This window comes from Oncorhynchus kisutch, linkage group LG12, assembly GCF_002021735.2.
Source record: "Oncorhynchus kisutch isolate 150728-3 linkage group LG12, Okis_V2, whole genome shotgun sequence".
Taxonomy (NCBI): domain Eukaryota; kingdom Metazoa; phylum Chordata; class Actinopteri; order Salmoniformes; family Salmonidae; genus Oncorhynchus; species Oncorhynchus kisutch.
This window is the reverse complement of record NC_034185.2, coordinates 36,500,963-36,519,812: the sequence shown is the minus strand read 5'-3', so window position 1 is coordinate 36,519,812 and position 18,850 is coordinate 36,500,963. Positions and strand designations below refer to the sequence as shown.

At 42.8% G+C, this 18,850-nt stretch overlaps 1 protein-coding gene across 1 annotated transcript; it reads left to right on the top strand.

Annotated features, from left to right (window-relative positions):
* Positions 1–3,970: 3,970 nt before the first annotated feature.
* On the top strand, positions 3,971–8,834 carry LOC109900946 (alpha-1,6-mannosyl-glycoprotein 2-beta-N-acetylglucosaminyltransferase-like). Its single transcript, XM_020496862.2, has 3 exons — positions 3,971–4,175; positions 6,437–6,753; positions 7,112–8,834. Exons 2-3 carry the CDS (start codon positions 6,727–6,729, stop codon positions 8,483–8,485), a joined length of 1,401 nt encoding a protein of 466 aa, XP_020352451.1. The 5' UTR covers positions 3,971–4,175; positions 6,437–6,726; the 3' UTR covers positions 8,486–8,834.
* The last annotated feature ends 10,016 nt before the right edge of the window (positions 8,835–18,850 follow it).

Here is an 18,850-nt window from a genome sequence, read left to right as displayed (position 1 = left end):
GGGCGTCTTCCGCCCACAATGCATAGCGGGAAACATCGCATTGCATGCATTCTTGTAGTACACCTCTAGATGGCGCCAACAACCTGCAGCAGCGTCAACAACCAATCTGGAGCCGGGTGCTGCAATTGTGGACTTGAATAAAAGCTGAATTTATTACATTTCCCCACGCGTCGCGTGCATTGCAAAATACATTTAGAAATCTATGTTATTCAATTGTTCCGTGTTACACGGAACCCAAACCAGCTGCGCACGTGCGCCATCGTGCATACATTTATTTTGTCCCCCTACACCAGCCCTGATCAGGACATGCAGGTTAAAGTATCAAAACAAACTCTGAACCAATTATGTTAATTTGGGGACAGGTCGAAAAGCATTAAACATGTATGGCAATTTAGCTAGTTAGCTTGCACTTGCTGGCTAATTTATCCTATTTAGCTATCTTGCTGTTGCTTGTGAATTTGTCCTGAGATATAAACATTGAGTTGTTATTTTATCTGAAATGCACAAGGTCCTCTACTCCGACAATTAATCCACACATAAAACAGTCAACCGAATCATTCCTAGTCATCTCTCTTTTTCATCTTTGAACTTATATGGTGATTGGCATCAACACTTTCATAGTATTACCACGACAACCGGCAAAACAGTTTGTCTTTCAATCACCCACATGGGTATAACCAATGAGAAGATGGCACGTGGGTACCTGCTTCTATAAACCAATGAGGAGATGGGAGAGGCAGGACTTGCAGCGCGATTTGCGTCAGAAATAGGAATGGCTTCTATTTTAGCCCTTGGCAACGCAGACGCTCGTTGGCAGCATAGATTCCTACATTTATTTTGCAACACGAGGGCAGTGTAGTCAGGTGTATTGGCGTCAATATTCGGATTAATAGCTAAACAAGGAATTTGTACAAGCAGCAATCATTCATTTAAAATGGCATGCTGTTAAATATTTACAATAATACATACGCACAACTAGCCTACCCATCTTTCATCTCCTCAAATGCATAGGTGAATCAATAGAAAAGTACATAAGAAAATCAACCAGATTGAGTTCATTTCACAGTGCAATTATCCTTTTTTTTACCCCTTTTTCTCCCCAATTTCGTGGTATCCAATTGTTTTAGTAGCTACTATCTTGTCTCATCGCTACAACTCCCGTACAGCCTCGAGAGAGACGAAGGTTGAAAGTCATGGGTCCTCCGACACACAACCCAACCAAGCCGCACTGCTTCTTAACACAGCACACATTCAACCCGGAAGCCAGCCGCACCAATGTGCCGGAGGAAACACTGTGCACCTGGCAACCTTGGTTGGCACGCACTGCACCCGGCCCAACACAGGAGTCACTGGTGCGTGACGCTAGGCCAATTGTGCGTCGCCGCACGGACCTCCCGGTCGTGGCCGGTTACGACGAGCCTGGGCACGAACCCAGAGTCTCTGGTGGCACAGCTGGCGCTGCAGTACAGCAACCTTAACCACTGTGCCACCCGGGAGGCTAGTGTGCAATTATCATTTAATAAGAAAAACAAATCCAACAAACTGTGAACACAGACGAGGGTAGTGCATACGGCCCAGTACATCACTGAGGCCAAGCTTCCTGCCATCCAGGACCTACAGTAGAAGTCGGAAGTTTACATACACTTAGGTTGGAGTCATTAGAACTCGTTTTTCAACCACTCCACAAATTTCTTGTTAACAAACTATAGTTTTGGCAAGTCAGTTAGAACATATACTTTGTGCATGACACGTCATTTTTTCCAACAATTGTTTACAGACAGATTATTTCACTTATAATTCACTCTACCACAATTCCAGTAGGTCAGAAGTTTACATACACTAAGTTGACTGTGCCTGAAACAGCTTGGAAAATTCCAGAAAATAATTGCATGGCTTGAGAAGCTTCTGATAGGCTAATTGACATAATTTGAGTCAATTGGAGGTGTACCTGTGGAGGTATTTCAAGGCCTACCTTTAAACTCAATGCCGCTTTGCTTGACATCATGGGAAAATCAAAAGAAATCAGCCAAGACCTCGGAAAAATAATTGTAGACCTCCACAAGTCTGGTTCATCCTTGGAAGCAATTTCCAAATGCCTGAAGGTACCACGTTCATCTGTACAAACAATAGTATGCAAGTATAAACACCATGGGACCACGCAGCCGGCATGCCGCTCAGGAAGGAGACGCGTTCTGTCTCCTAGAGATGAACGTACTTTGGTGTGAAAAGTGTAAATCAATCCCAGAACAACAGCAAAGGACCTTGTGAAGATGCTGGAGGAAACAGGTACAAAAGTATCTATATCCACAGTAAAACGAGTCTTATATCGCCATAACCTGAAAGGCCACTAAGCAAGGAAGAAGCCACTGCGCCAAAACAGCTATAAAAAAGCCAGACTACGGTTTGTAACTGCACATGGGGACAAAGATCAAACTTTTTGGAGAAATGTCCTCTGGTATGATGAAACATAAATAGAACTGTTTGGCCATAATGACCATCGTTATGTTTGGAGGAAAAAGGGGGAGGCTTGCAAGCCCGAAGAACATCATCCCAACCGTGAAGCACGGAGATGGCAGCATCATGTTGTGGGGGTGCTTTGCTGTAGGAGGGACTGGTGCACTTCACAAAATAGATGGCATCATGAAGGATGAAAATTATGTGAATATATTGAAGCAACATTTCAAGACATCAGTCAGTAAGTTAAAGCTTGGTCATAAATGGGTCTTCCAAATGGACAATGACCCCAAGCATACTTCCAAAGTTGTGGCAAAGGGGCTTAAGGACAGCAAAGTCAAGGTATTGGAGTGGCCATCACAAAGCCCTGACCTCAATCCTATAGAATATTTGTGGGAGGAACTGAAAAACCGTGTGCGAGCAAGGAGACCTACAAACCTGACTCAGTTACACCAGCTCTGTCAGGAGGAATGGGCCAAAATTCACCCAACTCTTTGTGGGAAGCTACCTGAAATGTTTGACCCAAGTTAAACAATTTAAAGGCAATGGAACCAAATACTAATTGAGTGTATGTAAACTTCTGACCCAATGGGCATGTGATGAAAGAAATAAAAGCTGAAATAAATATCTACTATTATTCTGACATTTCACATTCTTAAAATAAAGTGGTGATCCTAACTGACCTAAAACAGGAAATGTTTACTCGGATTAAATGTCTGGAATTGTGAAAAACTGATTTTAAATGTATTTGCTTAAGGTGTATGTAAACTTCCGGCTTCAACTGTATATACTCGGCGGTGTCAGAGGAAAGCCCAACAAATTTTCAAAGACTTCAGTCACCCAAGTCATAGACTGTTCTCTCTGCTACCGCACGGTAAGCGGTACCGGAGCGCCAAGTCTAGGACCAAAATGCTCATTAGCAGCTTCTACCCCCAAGCCATAAGACTGCTGAACAATTAATCAAACGGCCACCGGGCCTATTTACATTGCCCCCTCTCCATTTGTTTTTACACTGCTGCTACTCGCTGTTTATTATCTATGCATAGCCACTTTACCCCTACCTACATGTACAAATTACCTCGACTAACCTGTACCCCCGCACATTGACTCGGTACCGGTATCCCTATTAGTCATTTTAATCTGTTACTTTTTGTTATTTTTTACTTTAGTTTATTTGGTAAATATGAATTAGCTCTTTCTTGAACTGCATTGTTGGTTAAGGACTTGTCAAGCACTTCACGGTAAGTCTAAACCTGTTGTATTTGGCGCATGCGACCAATTACGATTTGATTTAAATATGACTTTGTTTATCCATTGTTCAAACAAATGACAAATTCTTAAGAAAGAGCATACCAAATACATACATGCAATATTGTATTTACAGAGATCTCCATGTCGTTACATTGTTTATAATCTTACAGTTCAATGGTTCAGTTCCACCTGATGCTGTCAATTCAATGCAACATTGTAGCACAGCCAATAATTTCATTTTTATGTCTCGTGAGCCCCACCTCCGGAGTAATGCATTGTGGGAGCCAGAGGTAGGCAGTGGTTTGGTATTTTGTGCCAGCGTTAGCTAGCTAGCTAGCCGGTTAATGTGGTAATTTTGATCAGAAATTGGGAGCAGGAGAGGAGAGAAGTGATGGAGGAGAATGAATATCTCATGTCATCGCACTGTTAATTCCGTCTGAGAACGCTGCATAATACGACTACCATTTTAGGTAAATATAAAAACGCAGTTTTTCCACGATTGAAGCTTGTTGCGACAGTCTGTTTTGGTCATGAATTGAGGCGCAACTGGAGTGCTTGTTTGTAAATATGATACGCTCGTACCAGTTAGCTTTTACGACCCTCATTTATATTGCCACCTAGCTACCGTAACACTTGGTAAACAATGTTTAAGCTACCAAATATAGCTTTCTGGTAGTTGTGTATGATGCAGACCTACACCGCATAAGTTTCGAGCGAAATGGGGTTGGTGATTTGACGTAAATGTCCCTGCGCGCCAGTTCTTGGCTACCAAGACGATAGCTAGAAGGAAGATAGCATAATTTGCATGAACTAGATTTGGTTAGGTAACCCATATATCCCGCAACGGATGCCATGGGAAGGAGGTGTTAAACGACAGATTTTTATTTTTTTACATTAACATTTACCAACATACGGTTCTAGTTTTGAAACGATAGGTGGTGGTTAGCTTAGCTCTACAGCTTGTTGACTGTTTGTTGACAGAGAAATTATATCTTTTTTAACGGTGTACATTACACGCCTGTCATGCTGACTTACTAGTGAACGTCAGCCTGACAAGCGTGTAATGTACAGGGTAAAAAAAAAACGAATATCGTTGATCTGTTTTAGGCAAGGTAGTCTGTGATCCAGTGCAAACGCTCTTGATTTGTGTATTGATTGTGACAGTGCCTCTGGGCAGTACAAATCAGTGAGGGCAACCCAGAAAGAAACGATGCTGAGAAAATGAGAATAGAGAACTAATCATAGAATGTTGAAGTGGAGCTCGGGATGATATGGGAAGGCTCCTATGTCTAAATTAAGATTATAGCTAAATCATGATGACTGGCAGATACTTTGAATATAAAGTATTATCCCTAAACGACAATCATTTATCCTACAGATTGAGATATACAGTGCATTCGGGAAGTATTCAGACCCTGGACTTTTTCCAAATTTTGTTACATTACAGCCTTATTTGAATCAATTTTAGAATGTTTTTCCTCAATCTGCACACAATACTCCATAATGACAAAGGGAAAACAGTTTTTTAGACATTTTTGCAAATGTATAAAAAACAAAAACACCTTATTAAGGGCCTTGGTCAGGGAGGTAACCAAGAACCCGATGGTCACTCTAATATAGCTCTGTGGAGATGGGAGAACCTTCCACAAAGACAACCATCTCTGCAGCTATCTGGCCAATCAGGCCTTAATGGTAGAGTGGCCAGACGGAAGCCACTCCTCAGTAAAAGGAGGCTGCACATAACCGCTCGCTTGGAGTTAACCAAAAGGCACCTAAAGGACTATCCGACCATGAGAAAAAAATATTCTCTGAATGCCAAGTGTCACGTCTGGAGGAAACCAGGCGCCATCCTCACGGTGAAGCATAATGGTGGCAGCATCATGCTGTGAGGATGTTTTTCAGCAGCAGGGACTGGGAGACTAGTCAGTATCGAGGGAAAGATAATCGGAGCAAAGAACAGAGAGATCCTTGATGAATACCTGCTCCAGAGCGCTCAGGACCACAGACTGGGTGTGAAGGTTTTACCTTCCAACAGGACAACAACCTTAAGCACACACCCAAGACAACGCAGGAGTGGCTTCGGATAGGTCTCTGAATGTCCTTGAGTGGCCCAGCCAGAGCTTGGACCTGAACCTGATTGAGCATCTCTGGAGAGACCTGAAAATTGCTGTGCAGCAACGCTCCCCATCCAACCTGCCAGAGCATGAGAGGATCTGCAGAGAAGAATGGGAGAAACTCCCCAAATACAGGTGTGCCAAGCTTGTAGCGTCATACCCAAGAAGACATGAGGCTGTAATCGCTGCCAAAGGTGCTTCAAAAAAGTACTGATTGAAGGGTCTGAATACTTATGTAAATGTGATATTTCTATTTTTTTTTTTTGTCATTATGTTGTATTGTGTGTAGAATGAGATTTTTTTTAAATGAATTTTAGAATAAGGCTGTAACTTAACAAAATATGGAAAAGGTCAACAGGTCTGAATACTTTCTGAATGCTTTTGTGGAATATTTTTTGTCAGTGTGTTGTCTGTGATGCGTTTTGCAGATGGTTGTCTAATCTTTTGTCATAAAACAAATTGTTTTGTTCACCTGAAAAGATCTATGTACTCCAATAAAACAGCTGTGTTTTATTATTGACATGATGTATGTGGGTTGCATTTAGTAAAGGAAGCTGGTTTAGTACACACAATAAGAAATACTACAATTACTTTAATTATTTCTCTTTGTCTTCCAGTGGGTTCCATGCACACCCCTACCCTGCAGCCTCTTAGCGACCAACATGCCTTATGGAACTCTCCCCTGGCATCACTGATATTTGACAAAAACCCATGTTTACATTCCAAAAGTTAGCCCTAGCAACCAGCAACAGGCGTTAGCAACAAACACAATTTGAAGCCGTTGTTTTCCAAGCCTTCCTGCCTGCCTCCCTGCCTGGCCGCCAAACACAGCAGTACCATTTGAAATTGCAAACCTGTGTTTCTCAACAATCAACTCCTCGCCCTGCCCAAGGGGTGACAGCCTATCATGAGATTCCGAATCTACAAGAGGAAGGTACAATACACAACGAGTCCCAAGTCATGTGTATGTGCTGCATGTTTCTGTACTGGGCATGTTTAAAATGGCACAAACAAAACACATTATTTGAAAAAACAGTCATAGACAATAAAACAGTCATAGACAATCTTATTGTGACATATTTAGTTCAGCTGAAGAAACAGGACCTACTGGATCAATTGAATAAGATATTAACTCATGTATGCTCATATGAACTCTGTTACATAGAGTAAGTTTATCTTCAAAAAAGAAAATAGAAACAACAATGCAATTGTCAACAATAGTAAAATAACGCCAAAAGAGGGAAGGATAGAGTCCAAAACCGGACATGGTTTGATTTGTATCTTATGTCCAGGTGGTGATACTGATGCTGGTGGTGGTGGTGTGTGGCTTAGCCTTCTGGACCAGTGGGAAGCAGAAGAAGAGCAGTGGAGTGGTGGTCCCCAAAGAGGCTGATGGGGCGAGGAGAAGCAGCAGTAGTCAGGTGCAGCCACAGGCCACACCGGCAGTCAGTCGGATACCCATCGTACCACCAATCGCACCTGTAGCACCTGCCAACGATACGCAGCTGGAGAATCACTCCGAAAAACAACTGGAGAAGGAGAAAACGGTCAAACCGGATGTGGACAACACTACCCTCGTCTACCGTGCCATCGTGTTCCAGCTCAACTTTGACCAAATTGTGAGGCACGAGGAGAGGTTCAGAGCAGTGAGGAAGAAGGATGATCTGGTGGTGGTGGTACAGGTACACAACAGACCTGACTACCTGAGGCTGCTGGTGGAGAGTCTGAGGAAGGCCCGGGGTGTGGAGAGCATCCTGCTCATCTTCAGCCATGACTTCTGGTCCCCTGAGCTCAACCAAGTGGTGGCCTCGGTTGACTTCTGCCAGGTCCTCCAGATCTTCTTCCCCTTCAGCATCCAGCTGTACCCCCAGGAGTTCCCGGGCCACGACCCCAGGGACTGCCCCAGAGACATTCCCAGAATGGAAGCCTTAAAGCTGGGTTGCATCAACGCAGAGTACCCTGACTCATTCGGCCACTACCGCGAGGCCAAGTTCTCCCAGACCAAGCACCACTGGTGGTGGAAGCTGCACTTTGTGTGGGACAGGGTCCGGGCGCTGAAGGACCACCGGGGCTTGGTGCTACTTATAGAGGAGGACCACTTCCTCTCCCCGGACTTCCTCCACCTCCTCAAGCTGATGTCGATCCTGAAGAGGGAGAATTGCCCAGACTGTGACATCCTGTCTCTGGGGAGCTATGGCCACATCAGCTACGCTAGCAAATCCAACAAGGTGGAGGTGAAAGCCTGGAAGTCCACCGAGCACAACATGGGCATGGCTCTGAGCAGGGAGACCTACCAGAAGCTCCTCCAATGCACTGATTCCTTCTGCACCTACGACGACTACAACTGGGATTGGTCCTTGCAGCACCTGACCGTGTCCTGTTTGCCCTCCTACTGGAAGGTCATGGTGAGCGAGGCACCCCGTGTCTTCCACGCCGGGGACTGCGGAATGCACCACAAGAAGTCTGTGTGCATGCCGTCCAGCCAAAAGTCCAAGATAGAGAACATCCTTCAGAGTAGCAGCAATCAGCTGTTCCCCAAGAACTTGCTGATCACTAAGAGACTGCCAGCTAACGGGGCAGGGGGGTTGGCGCCCCATGTGAAGAACGGGGGCTGGGGGGACATTAGGGACCATGAACTCTGCAAGAGCTACCTTCGATTACAGTGACCTTATTATCATTATTATGTTGTTACTCTTCTCTTTTTTTGCATCCTGACTTTAAGAAAAAGAAAGCCTTTTAAAAATTATCTTTATGGACTATTTCTTCATATTGCCTGTTTTATCGGACTGCTCCAAATAAAAAAGTATGTTGGGTTTGGAATTTTCTCTATCCAAGGCATTGATTTAGAGTATACAGTATACCCTCTGAAATGTTCTACAGTATGTAATCAAATGACTGTGGTGCCTTTTTTCCCATACATAATTGTTCAAGTGTTTTATTATTAGCATTCATAATAGCTTTTAATAGCAAGAATGCCATTGTTTTTTTTAGCTAAAATTAAACTGGATATGTGGAGCATCTGTGTAAAGGGAGTAAATTGTGACCAAAATGAGAGCCAGCGGGGATAGTCAAATCAAGTGCATTAGTGGACTGCTATCCCAGTCTGCATGCATAATTAATTTTAAAGTTATTTATATGGTATAGATTTGCTGAGATCAAAGCAGGTCCTCAGAGACACCTTGTCCCATTTACATGAGCTTCCATTTAACTTCTATTCTCAATAGATTTAACAGAATGTCCTTCCTACCAGACTATTAAGAGAGGTGCCAATAGGAATGTTGATCAGATTAATATCACACCATTAAGTTAACAATGAAATCGCAGTGCTTAAAAATCTAACTTGCCAAGGTACTAAACCTCTCAATTTGCCACTTAACCTGATGTCACTCAAGGATGCACTCAAGGAAGGTCATTAGATCCCTCCATGACCATTTCCCTGCTCTCTGCTTCAATCTTAATTATGCTCATGGGGAGAATATATATTTTACCTCAATATTTTTTTCAAGAAGTGATTATTTAAATTCATGGACTCCCAGACAACATTCACAGCATTGAAATTAATTATATATTGCTGGTGCAGTAGCAGAGTACATTTACATGTGAGGTTCTTAGGATGCAACTCTTTATTGACAGTTTCCTCGTGGCCAAGCTAACTTGGTGGCTTCTCTGAGGCTGCATTGATTTTCTTTTTCCCAACCCCCTAAAACAATGGTTAAAATCCAGGCCTGCCCGACTGAGCAGTGTATACAAAATCTATCTAGGATAACTGCAGATATCAGGCCAACTCAGTTCCTTATCTCCATAGGTGTAAATCTACTAGTCTAACAAAATACATTGAGTATATAAAACATAGTTCTTTCCATGACAGACCAGGGGTACTCAAGTACAATTTGAGAAGGTCTGGTAACACAAATGTCCTAGGTGGCAAAGGTCCGGATGGATAATGTCATTTATCGGCGTAGTAACAAAGCCCCCCTCGCAACCCCAAACTGTTCACACCCATCTTGTTATCGGAGAGAAAATGTTGCCGTTTTAAAGCAATTCTACACATTTTGCATTGGGAAGAGATTTGTTTTGCTGTTTTAAAGCTACTTTCCTGCAGTTCTATGCATTCTTCCATGTCTTATGTGTGTTTATATGGAACCAGGGGTCTTACTGACCCCGTTCTGGATCCGGTCCGCCAGTTGAGTATGGGGGACATACAGTGCATTCTGAAAGTATTCAGACCCCTTGACTTTTTCCACATTTTGTTATGTTACAGCCTTATTTTAAAATTGATTAAATAGTTTCCCCCCCTCATCTATACACAATACCCCATAATGACAAAGCAACAACAGGTTTTTAGACATTTTTGCAAATGTATTAAAAATATAAACTGATATCATAGTTACATAACTATTTAGACCATTTAGTAAGTACTATGTTGAAGCACCTTTGGCAGCAATTACAGTATGCTTGGGTATGATGCTATAGGCTTGGCACAGCTGTATTTTTAGAGTTTCTCCCATTCTTCTCTGAAGATTCTCTCAAGCTCTGTCAGGTTGGATGGGGAGCATCGCTGCACAGCTATTTTCAGGTCTCTCCAGAGATGTTCAATCGGGTTCAAGTCTTGGCTCTAGCTGGGCCACTCAAGGACATTGAGAGACTTGTCCCTTAGCCACACCTGCATTGTCTTGGCTGTGTGCTTAGGGTCGTCCTGTTGGAAGGGGAACCTTCGCCCTACTCTGAGGTCCTGAGCGCTCTGGAGCAGGTTTTCATCAAGGATCTCTCTACTTTGCTCTGTTCATCTTTCCCTCAATCCTGACTATAGTCTCCCAATCCCTGCCACTGAAAAACATCCCCACAGCATGATGCTGCCACCAACATGCTTCACCGTAGGGATGGTGCCTGGTTTCTTCCAGATGTGAAGCTTGGCATTCAGGCCAAAGAGTTCAATCTTTGTTTCATCAGACCAGGGAGTCTTTTATGTACCTTTTGGCAAACTCCAAGCAGGATGTCATGTGCCTTTTACTGAGGAGTGGCTTCCGTCTGGCCACTCTACCATAAAGTCCTGATTGGTGGAGTGCTGCAGAGATGGTTGTCCTGGAAGGTTCTCCCATCTCCACAGAGGAACTATGGAGCTCTGTCAGAGTTACCATTGGGTTCTTGGTCACCTCCCTGACCAAGGCTCTTCTCCCCTAATTGCTCAGTTTGGCTGGGTGGCCAGCTCTAGGAAGAGTCTTTGCTGGTTCCAGACTTCTTGTATTGAAGAATGATGGAGGCCTCTGTGATCTTGAGGTCCTTCAATGCTTCAGATGTTTTCTTTGTACCCTTTCCGAGATCTGTGCCTTGGACACTCATGTCTCTGGGCTCTATGGACAATTCCTTCGACCTTGGGGTATGGTTTTTTCTCTGACATTCACTGTCAACTGTGGGACCTTATATAGATAGGTGTGTGCCTTTTTAAATCATGTCCAATCAATTGTATTTACGACATAAACATCTCGAAGATGATCAATGGAAACAGGATGCTCCTGAGCTCAATTTCAAGTATCCTAGCAAAGGGTCTGAATACTTATGTAAATAATATCGTTTTTTTCTAAACAAATACCTTATTTATTTAAACCTGTTTTCGCTTTGTCATTATGGGGTATTGTGTGTAGATTGATTCAGAAAAACATTAATTTAATCCATTTTATAATAAGACTGTAACGTACGAAAATGTGAAAAAAGTCAAGGGTTTTGAATACTTTACGAATGCGAAGTCTTTTTTCTGTACTTTACTATTTATATTTTTGACGACATTTACATCACTACATTCCTAAATAAAATAATTTACTGAATACTCCATACATTTTCCCTGACACCCAAAAGTACTAGTTACATTTTGAATGCTTAGCAGGCCAAGAAAATGGTCCAATTCACTCACTTATCAAGAGAACATCCCAGGTCATCTCCACTGCTCCTGATCTGGCGGACTCACTAAACACAAATACTTAGTTTGTAAATGAAGTCTGGATGTTGGAGTGTGCCCCTGGCTATCCCTACATTTAAAATTATTTATACTATTTTTACTTTTGATCCTTAAGTATTTTTTTGTAATTACATTTACTTTTGATAGTTAAGTATATTTAAAACAGGGTGGCAGGGTAGCCTAGTGGTTAGAGCATTGGACTAGTAACCGAAAGGTTGCAAGTTCAAATCCCTGAGCTGACAAGGTACAAATCTGTCGTTCTGCCCCTGAACAGGCAGTTAACCCACTGTTCCTAGGCCGTCATTGAAAATAAGAATTTGTTCTTAACTGACTTGCCTAGTAAAATAAAGGTAAAAAAATATATATATTTTTACTAAAGTAGTATTTTACTGGGTGACTCACTTTTTCTTGAGTCATTTTCTATTAAGGTATCTTTATTTTTACTCAAGTATGACAATTGGGTATTTTTCCCACCATGTGTAGTGTGTGCTCACGTGCAAAGAAAGTTTTTCCGAAAGTCTTTATTTTTTTACATTTGATTGAGTTTCTAGTCTGGTGTGGCCTTGCGTAAAAGCATTTGTGACAGTGCCATGGGCTGATGGGGGTCATGTGACCTATAAATAGTGAGTAGGATGAAGCTGCTCATAGAAGCTATTCTAACGTCAGTTTTGCATAGAGTAAGATGATCCAAAATCTGTGGCTAGGGAAACCTTTAGGGTAAACCTGCTCAGAATATGAGGAGATCTCTTCAACAAGGAGTACCCTATTTCCTCACTCAAACTAAGGGTTCTTAATTAGATAGCATAATGTCTGCTGATGCATTAAATAAAGCGTATAGCAGGTAAAACCATTACTGTGTGTTTAAACCGCAGTACCACAGGAAAATGTAAACCTCCAGTGTGCAGGTCTGGTCTAGTGCTTTCTATTTTAGGCAGGAGTAGATCTGTCTTTTATCTATCTCCAGCCCTAAGGCCCAAGCCATCAGGGCTCTGGTGAGAGTGTATGCTTATTAATGATTGATAGCCATTGCACACATTTCAAGGTAAACACAACATCAGGTCAATGCAGAGGCACACACTGAGGAAGTTACATCACTTAAGAGAGGGGGGGTTGGGGTTGGTAGTAATGCAGCAGTACATTGCCAAAGTCTTTCTGTCAGTTGGATTCTGATACCTGAATATCCTTCTCCATAACACATTTAACTGTATGATTCTGCTTTCAACCCTGTGACATAATTTATGCATCATGTGGAGCAAAACAGCGGGTCTGGGACAAGGTAGCACATCCAGTGAACAGGTCAGGGTTCCATAGCCACAGGCAGAACAGTTGAAACTGGAGCAGCAGCACAACCAGGTGGACTGGGGACAGCAAGGAGTCATCAGGCCATGTAGTCCTGAGGCATGGTCACAGGTCCTCGGGGAGGAGAGGTAGAAAGAGATAGTTAGAGGGACCATACTTAAATTCACACAGGACACCGGATAAGGCAGGAGAAATACTCCAGATGTAATAGACTGACCCTAGCCCCCCGACACATAAACTATTGCAGCATAAATACTGGAGGCTGAGACAGCAGGGGTAGGGAGATACTGTGGCCCCGTCTGACGACCCCCGGACAGGGCCAACTAGGCAGGATGTAACCCCACCCACTGCCAAAGCACAGCCCCCACACCACTAGAGGGATATCTTCAAACCACCAACTTACTACCCTGAGACAAGGGTGAGTATAGCACACAAAGATCTCCCCCATGGCATGAACCCAAGGGTGGCGCCAACCCGGACTGGAAGATCATGTTAGTGACTCGACCCACTCAAGTGACACACCCCTCCTAGAGACGGCTTGGAAAAGCACCACTATACAATAGGGTTAAAGGTAGAATCCCACTGGAGGGAGGGGAACCGGCCAGGCAGAGACAGCAAGGACTGTTCGTCGCTCCAGTGCCTTTCCATTCACCTTCACACCCCTGGGCCAGACTGCACTCAATCATAGGACCTACTGAAGAGATGAGTCTTCAATAAAGACTTAAAGGTTGAGACCGAGTCTGCGTCTCTCACATGGATAGGCAGACCATTCAATAAAAATGGAGCTCTATAGGAGAAAGCTCTGCCTCCAGCTGTTTGCTTAAAAATTCTAGGGACAATTAGGAGTCCTGCGTTTTGTGACCGTAGCGTACGTGTAAGTATGTACGGCAGGACCAAATCGGACAGATAGGTAGGAACAAGCCCATGTAATGCGTGGTAGGTTAGCAGTAAAACCTTGAAATTAGCTCTAGCCTTAACAGGAAGCCAGTGTAGGGAGGCTAGCACTGGAGTAATATGATCACATTTTTTGGTTCTAGTCAAGATTCTAGCCGAGGTCCTTCACAGTTTTATTTGAGACGACTGTACAAACTTCAAGAATAATTGTCAGATCCAGCAGAAGATCTCTTTGTTTCTCCGTTTGTTTTGTCCGAGTTTAAAAGTAAAAATGTATTACATGTTGCTTATGTGTACAATTCACACTACTTTTGGATTATAATTGGAGGCTAGTATGAATGTCCTGCTTATTATAATGTTTGTGTCATCATTGCAAATCAACTGCATTATACTTAAAAACACTTCAACTTCAACCAGTAAAATCACTCTTTGGCTAGCTTTTGCTGCAGCCTATATCAATGAGCATTAGCATTCTAGCTAACAACGGCTGCATCCAAAATAGTTATTTTGCAAAGATCACAACCAAATATAATCTTAGCGCCTGTTCAAGCAAGAATCAAAACATAATTGTAAGCGTATGAGAACCCCAAAAGTTATTTTGTTTAAAAGTAATACAAATTCAAATCTAGGCTATGTTGAAGGGGCGCAGATGGTGATGGCTTTCGCAAAGAGTTGTGCACATCTGTGCATGACATGTGTAGTGCACTGGAAAAGCATCTATAAATGGTTATAATTCAGTAGGTTATTTCAAATTGTTCAAGTTCTGTCCAAGTTCAAATCCAAGTTAAAATTACAGTATTGCGATCTACAGTACTACTTTGGACATGTTTTATTTAACACACAAGACCAGACAGTTGCACATTTTAAATGACGTCACAGGTTCCTATCTGTATCCCTTTTACCTGCAGCTGGGTTTCTTGCCTGGTGTTGTGGCACGTGTTTAATCAAAGTCATTTGGAGTCTGAGGTTGGCGGATTAAGTGAGCTGAGGAGCTTTGCCGAACGGGTCTCAATATGGTGTTCCTGGGGAAGGGTGCCCAGGATGGAAACGAAGCAGGTTAATGCTCCCATGCCGTCCAGTACTGGTATAGTGCCTGTGAGTACACGCTGCAGTGCAGCCTGGGCAAGACATTGAAACTCAATTTAAAATTCATTTCAGAATAAATATTCTGCTTAATTTGGCTACCAGTATCCTACAGTGCATTCAGAAATGATTCAGACCCCAATTGTGGGAGTCCCATAGGACGGCGCAATCACGGCCGGTTATGATACTGCACTGAGGCAACGCTACAGCTTCAAGTTCGATCCCAGGCTATGTCACAGCCGGCCGTGACCGGGGTACCCATGAGGCGGCGCACAATTGACCTAGCGTTGTCCGGGCTAGGGGTTTGGCCGGCCGAGATTTCCTTATTTCATTGTGCTCTAGCGACTCCTTGTGGTGGGCCGAGCGCCTGCAAGCTGACTTAGGTCGTCAGTTGGACGGTATTTCCGCCGACACATTGGTGCGGCTGGCTTCCGGGTTAATCGAGCAGTGTTTCAAGAAACAGTGCGGCTTGGCAGGGTCGTGTTTCGGGGGACGTATGGTTCTCAACCTTCGCCTCTCCTCTCGACTGTAGGGGAGTTGCAGTGATGAGACAAGACTGTAACTACGAAATTGATGAGAAAAAGGGGTGAAAAATAGAATATCAATAAAAAAATACTTTGAAGTATTCAGACCCTTTGCTATGAGACTCGTTTCCATTGATCATCCTTGAGATGTTTCTACAACATGATTGGAGTCCACCTGTGGTAAATTCAATGGATTGTACATTATTTGGAAAGGCACACACCTGTCTATATAAGGTCCCACAGTTGACAGTGCATTTCAGTGCAAAATACAAGCCATGAGTTCAAAGGAATTGTCCGTTGAGCTCCGAGACAGGATTGTGTCGAGGCACAGATCTGGGGAAGAGTACCAAAAAATGTCTGCAGCATTGAAGTTCCCCAAGAACACAGTGGCCTGCATCATTCTTAAATGGAAGAAGTTTGGAACCACCAAGACTCTTCCTAGAGCTGGCCGCCCAGCCAAACTCGGCAATCAGGGGAGAAGGGCCTTGGTCAGGGACATGACCAAGAACCCGATGGTCACTCTGACAACGCTCCAGAGTTCCTCTGTGGAGATGGGAGAACCTTCCAGAAGGACAAACATCTCTGCAGCACTCCACCAATCAGGACTTTATGGTTGAGTGTAGAGTGACCAGACGGAAGCCACTCCTCAGTAAAAAGCACATGACAGCCCGCTTAGTTTTCCAAAACGCACCTGAAGGACTCTCAGACCATGAGAAACAACATTCTCTGGTTGATGAAACCAATATTTAACTCTTTGTCCAGAATGCCAGCATCATGCTGTGGGGATGTTTTTCAGCGGCAGGGATTGGGAGACTAATCAGGGTCGAGGGAAAGATGAACGGAGCAAAGTACAGAGAGATTCTTGATGAAACCCTGCTCCAGAGTGCTCAGGACCTCAGACTGGGGTGAAGGGTCACCTTCCAACAGGACAACAACCCTAACACAGCCAAGACATTGCAGGAGTGGATCTGCAGAAAATAATGGGAGAAACTCCCCCTAATACAGCTGTGTCAAGTCTATATCATCATACCCAAAAAGACTTGAGGCTGTAATCGCTGCCAAAGGTGCTTCAACATAGTACTTATTAAATGGTCTGAATACTTATGTAAATGTGATATTTCAGTTTTTATTTGTAATAAATGGGGTATTGTGCGTTGATTGATGAGGGGAAAAAAACAATTGAATCTATTTTAGAGTAAGGCTGTAACGTAACAAAATGTGGAAAAAGTCAAGGGCTCTTACTTTCCAAATGTACTGTATAGCACATTTGAGAATGATCTGCCTCCTAATGACTAAGAGAGTGAATTACTGAATGAAACGCCAATAGGCAATAGGCACACAATACTTTCTTCCATTTTATGAAGTCACTTTAGCCCATATAATATTAAGCATAAGTAAAGAAGGAAAACATTTGCCATGAGTTTATCAGCAAAGCAAAAAAAATGTTTGTCTGAGAAGCTGTTATTGTGACACTAAAAAAAGCCTAACAAGTTGTAACGGTCCTCTTTTGGTGAAGGAGAGTCGGACCAAAATGCGGCATGTAGATTGCGATCCATGTTTAATCAAAAAACGTAAAACACGAATCAATACAAACACTACAAAACAAAGAACGTGGAAACGTAACGAAAACCGAAACAGCCCTATCTGGTGAAAACACAGAGACAGGAGCAATCACCCACCAACACACAGTGAAACCCAGGCTACCTAAATATGGTTCCCAATCAGAGACAATGACTAACACCTGCCTCTGATTGAGAACCATATCAGGCCAGACATAGAAATAGACAAACTAGACATGTAACATAGAATGCCCACTCAGCTCACACCCTGACCAACCAAAACATAGAAATATACAAAGTAAACTATGGTCAGGGTGTGACACAAGTGTTCAACCTTATTCATTTTAGCATGCCCTTCTGACGTGCAAACTATCCTATCTCAATAAAAAAATGTACTCTCAATAGCATGAAAACATCTACTCCATTAACCAAATTGAGTAGCTGGCCAGTACACAATATTTGCATCTAGGTAGGACTACTGAGATTAGCGGGTGTATGAGTGTTGTCCTGATGCTTTTACAGTCGCCGAAGCATCACCCAGGTGAGTGCTACACTTTGACAGTGGATGATCAAGCTTACCTACGGAGGAGGAGGAGACGGCGTGCTTGATGAAGGGATGCTGGCCTGTCTACTAGCTGATCTGACGTTTCTTCCTGCCTGTCTGTATCATCGATGCTCTCTCCACTCAAGCTCCTGCTCTTACTGATTGCATATCTGAACTGTCTAAAGACATCTGAAGCTGTGGAAGATCAATAATGAACCGCCAAAACTCTACATGTGTGTTCAAAGTAACTTTTATGAAAAGTGCTTTCCTTAGACCAGAAAAAAAAAGGTTTAGGATGAGTTTTTTTTTTCCATAAATGAAACAAATATTGTTATTTTATTGTAAGTGAAAAATTGTCCTCAAAAATAAGATTACAGTTCATGGGTACAGTAGATGAAAAACATGCAGCATCAGGGTGTCCCCTACAGAGGACATTTCTTGATAAGCTACTATTTAGTTATTTTATTAAGTGAAAAAATATTACAGTCCTGACAACTCACTATTCCTGAGATATTCACTTACTAGAAACAATGAATAACAAACACACAAAAATTCTGATTGAGAACTACACACTTTCCCAAAAATGTGCTCATTTTGACTTCAGTTATTGTTTTTTGGCACCAGGAAGATAAAGTTCTTAAGATCACCCCCACACATGTGGTACCATTGAAAAGCCCAGCATGTCCTCTCAAAGGGCCAACAGAACTTAATACAGTGGCTTGTATGGCCTCTCCCTCTGTCAGAAGAGGGTATAACCGAGTCATAGGTCACTGCATCCTCACCATAGGCCTACAAACATACACACACACTGTCACAATAAAGTAAAGGCTTTAAACAGCTTATAGGAGGGAGAGTCAAATCTTAACAATATGTACAGTATAGTAGCTTCACTTACATCAACACTCGGAAGGGGATTTATATTGGAGTGGTCAAGAGGCATAAATGATACTGTCAGCATTGACTCTACAAGTGTCAAAAATTGTTATTGAAAAGTAATTTAATTGGACATTAGTCTCATGTGTTGATCACAACTGGGTCCAAGCATGTTTCATATGACTAAATCATTTAATATTGATGCACTGACTCTGGTTGGTGGAGTGGAATGGTTTATTGCATACATGAGAAAAAAAAAGAAACCAGCACACTGCTTTTGCTAGTATCACTGCACTTTAATA

What these genes read in the sequence shown, in the direction of transcription:
- LOC109900946 (XM_020496862.2), top strand. Translation starts at nt 6,727, where the DNA reads ATGAGATTCCGAATCTACAAGAGGAAG. An exon ending in TCCGAATCTACAAGAGGAAG is followed by an intron (nt 6,754 to 7,111) that starts GTACAATACACA and finishes TCTTATGTCCAG; the next exon opens with GTGGTGATACTGATGCTGGT.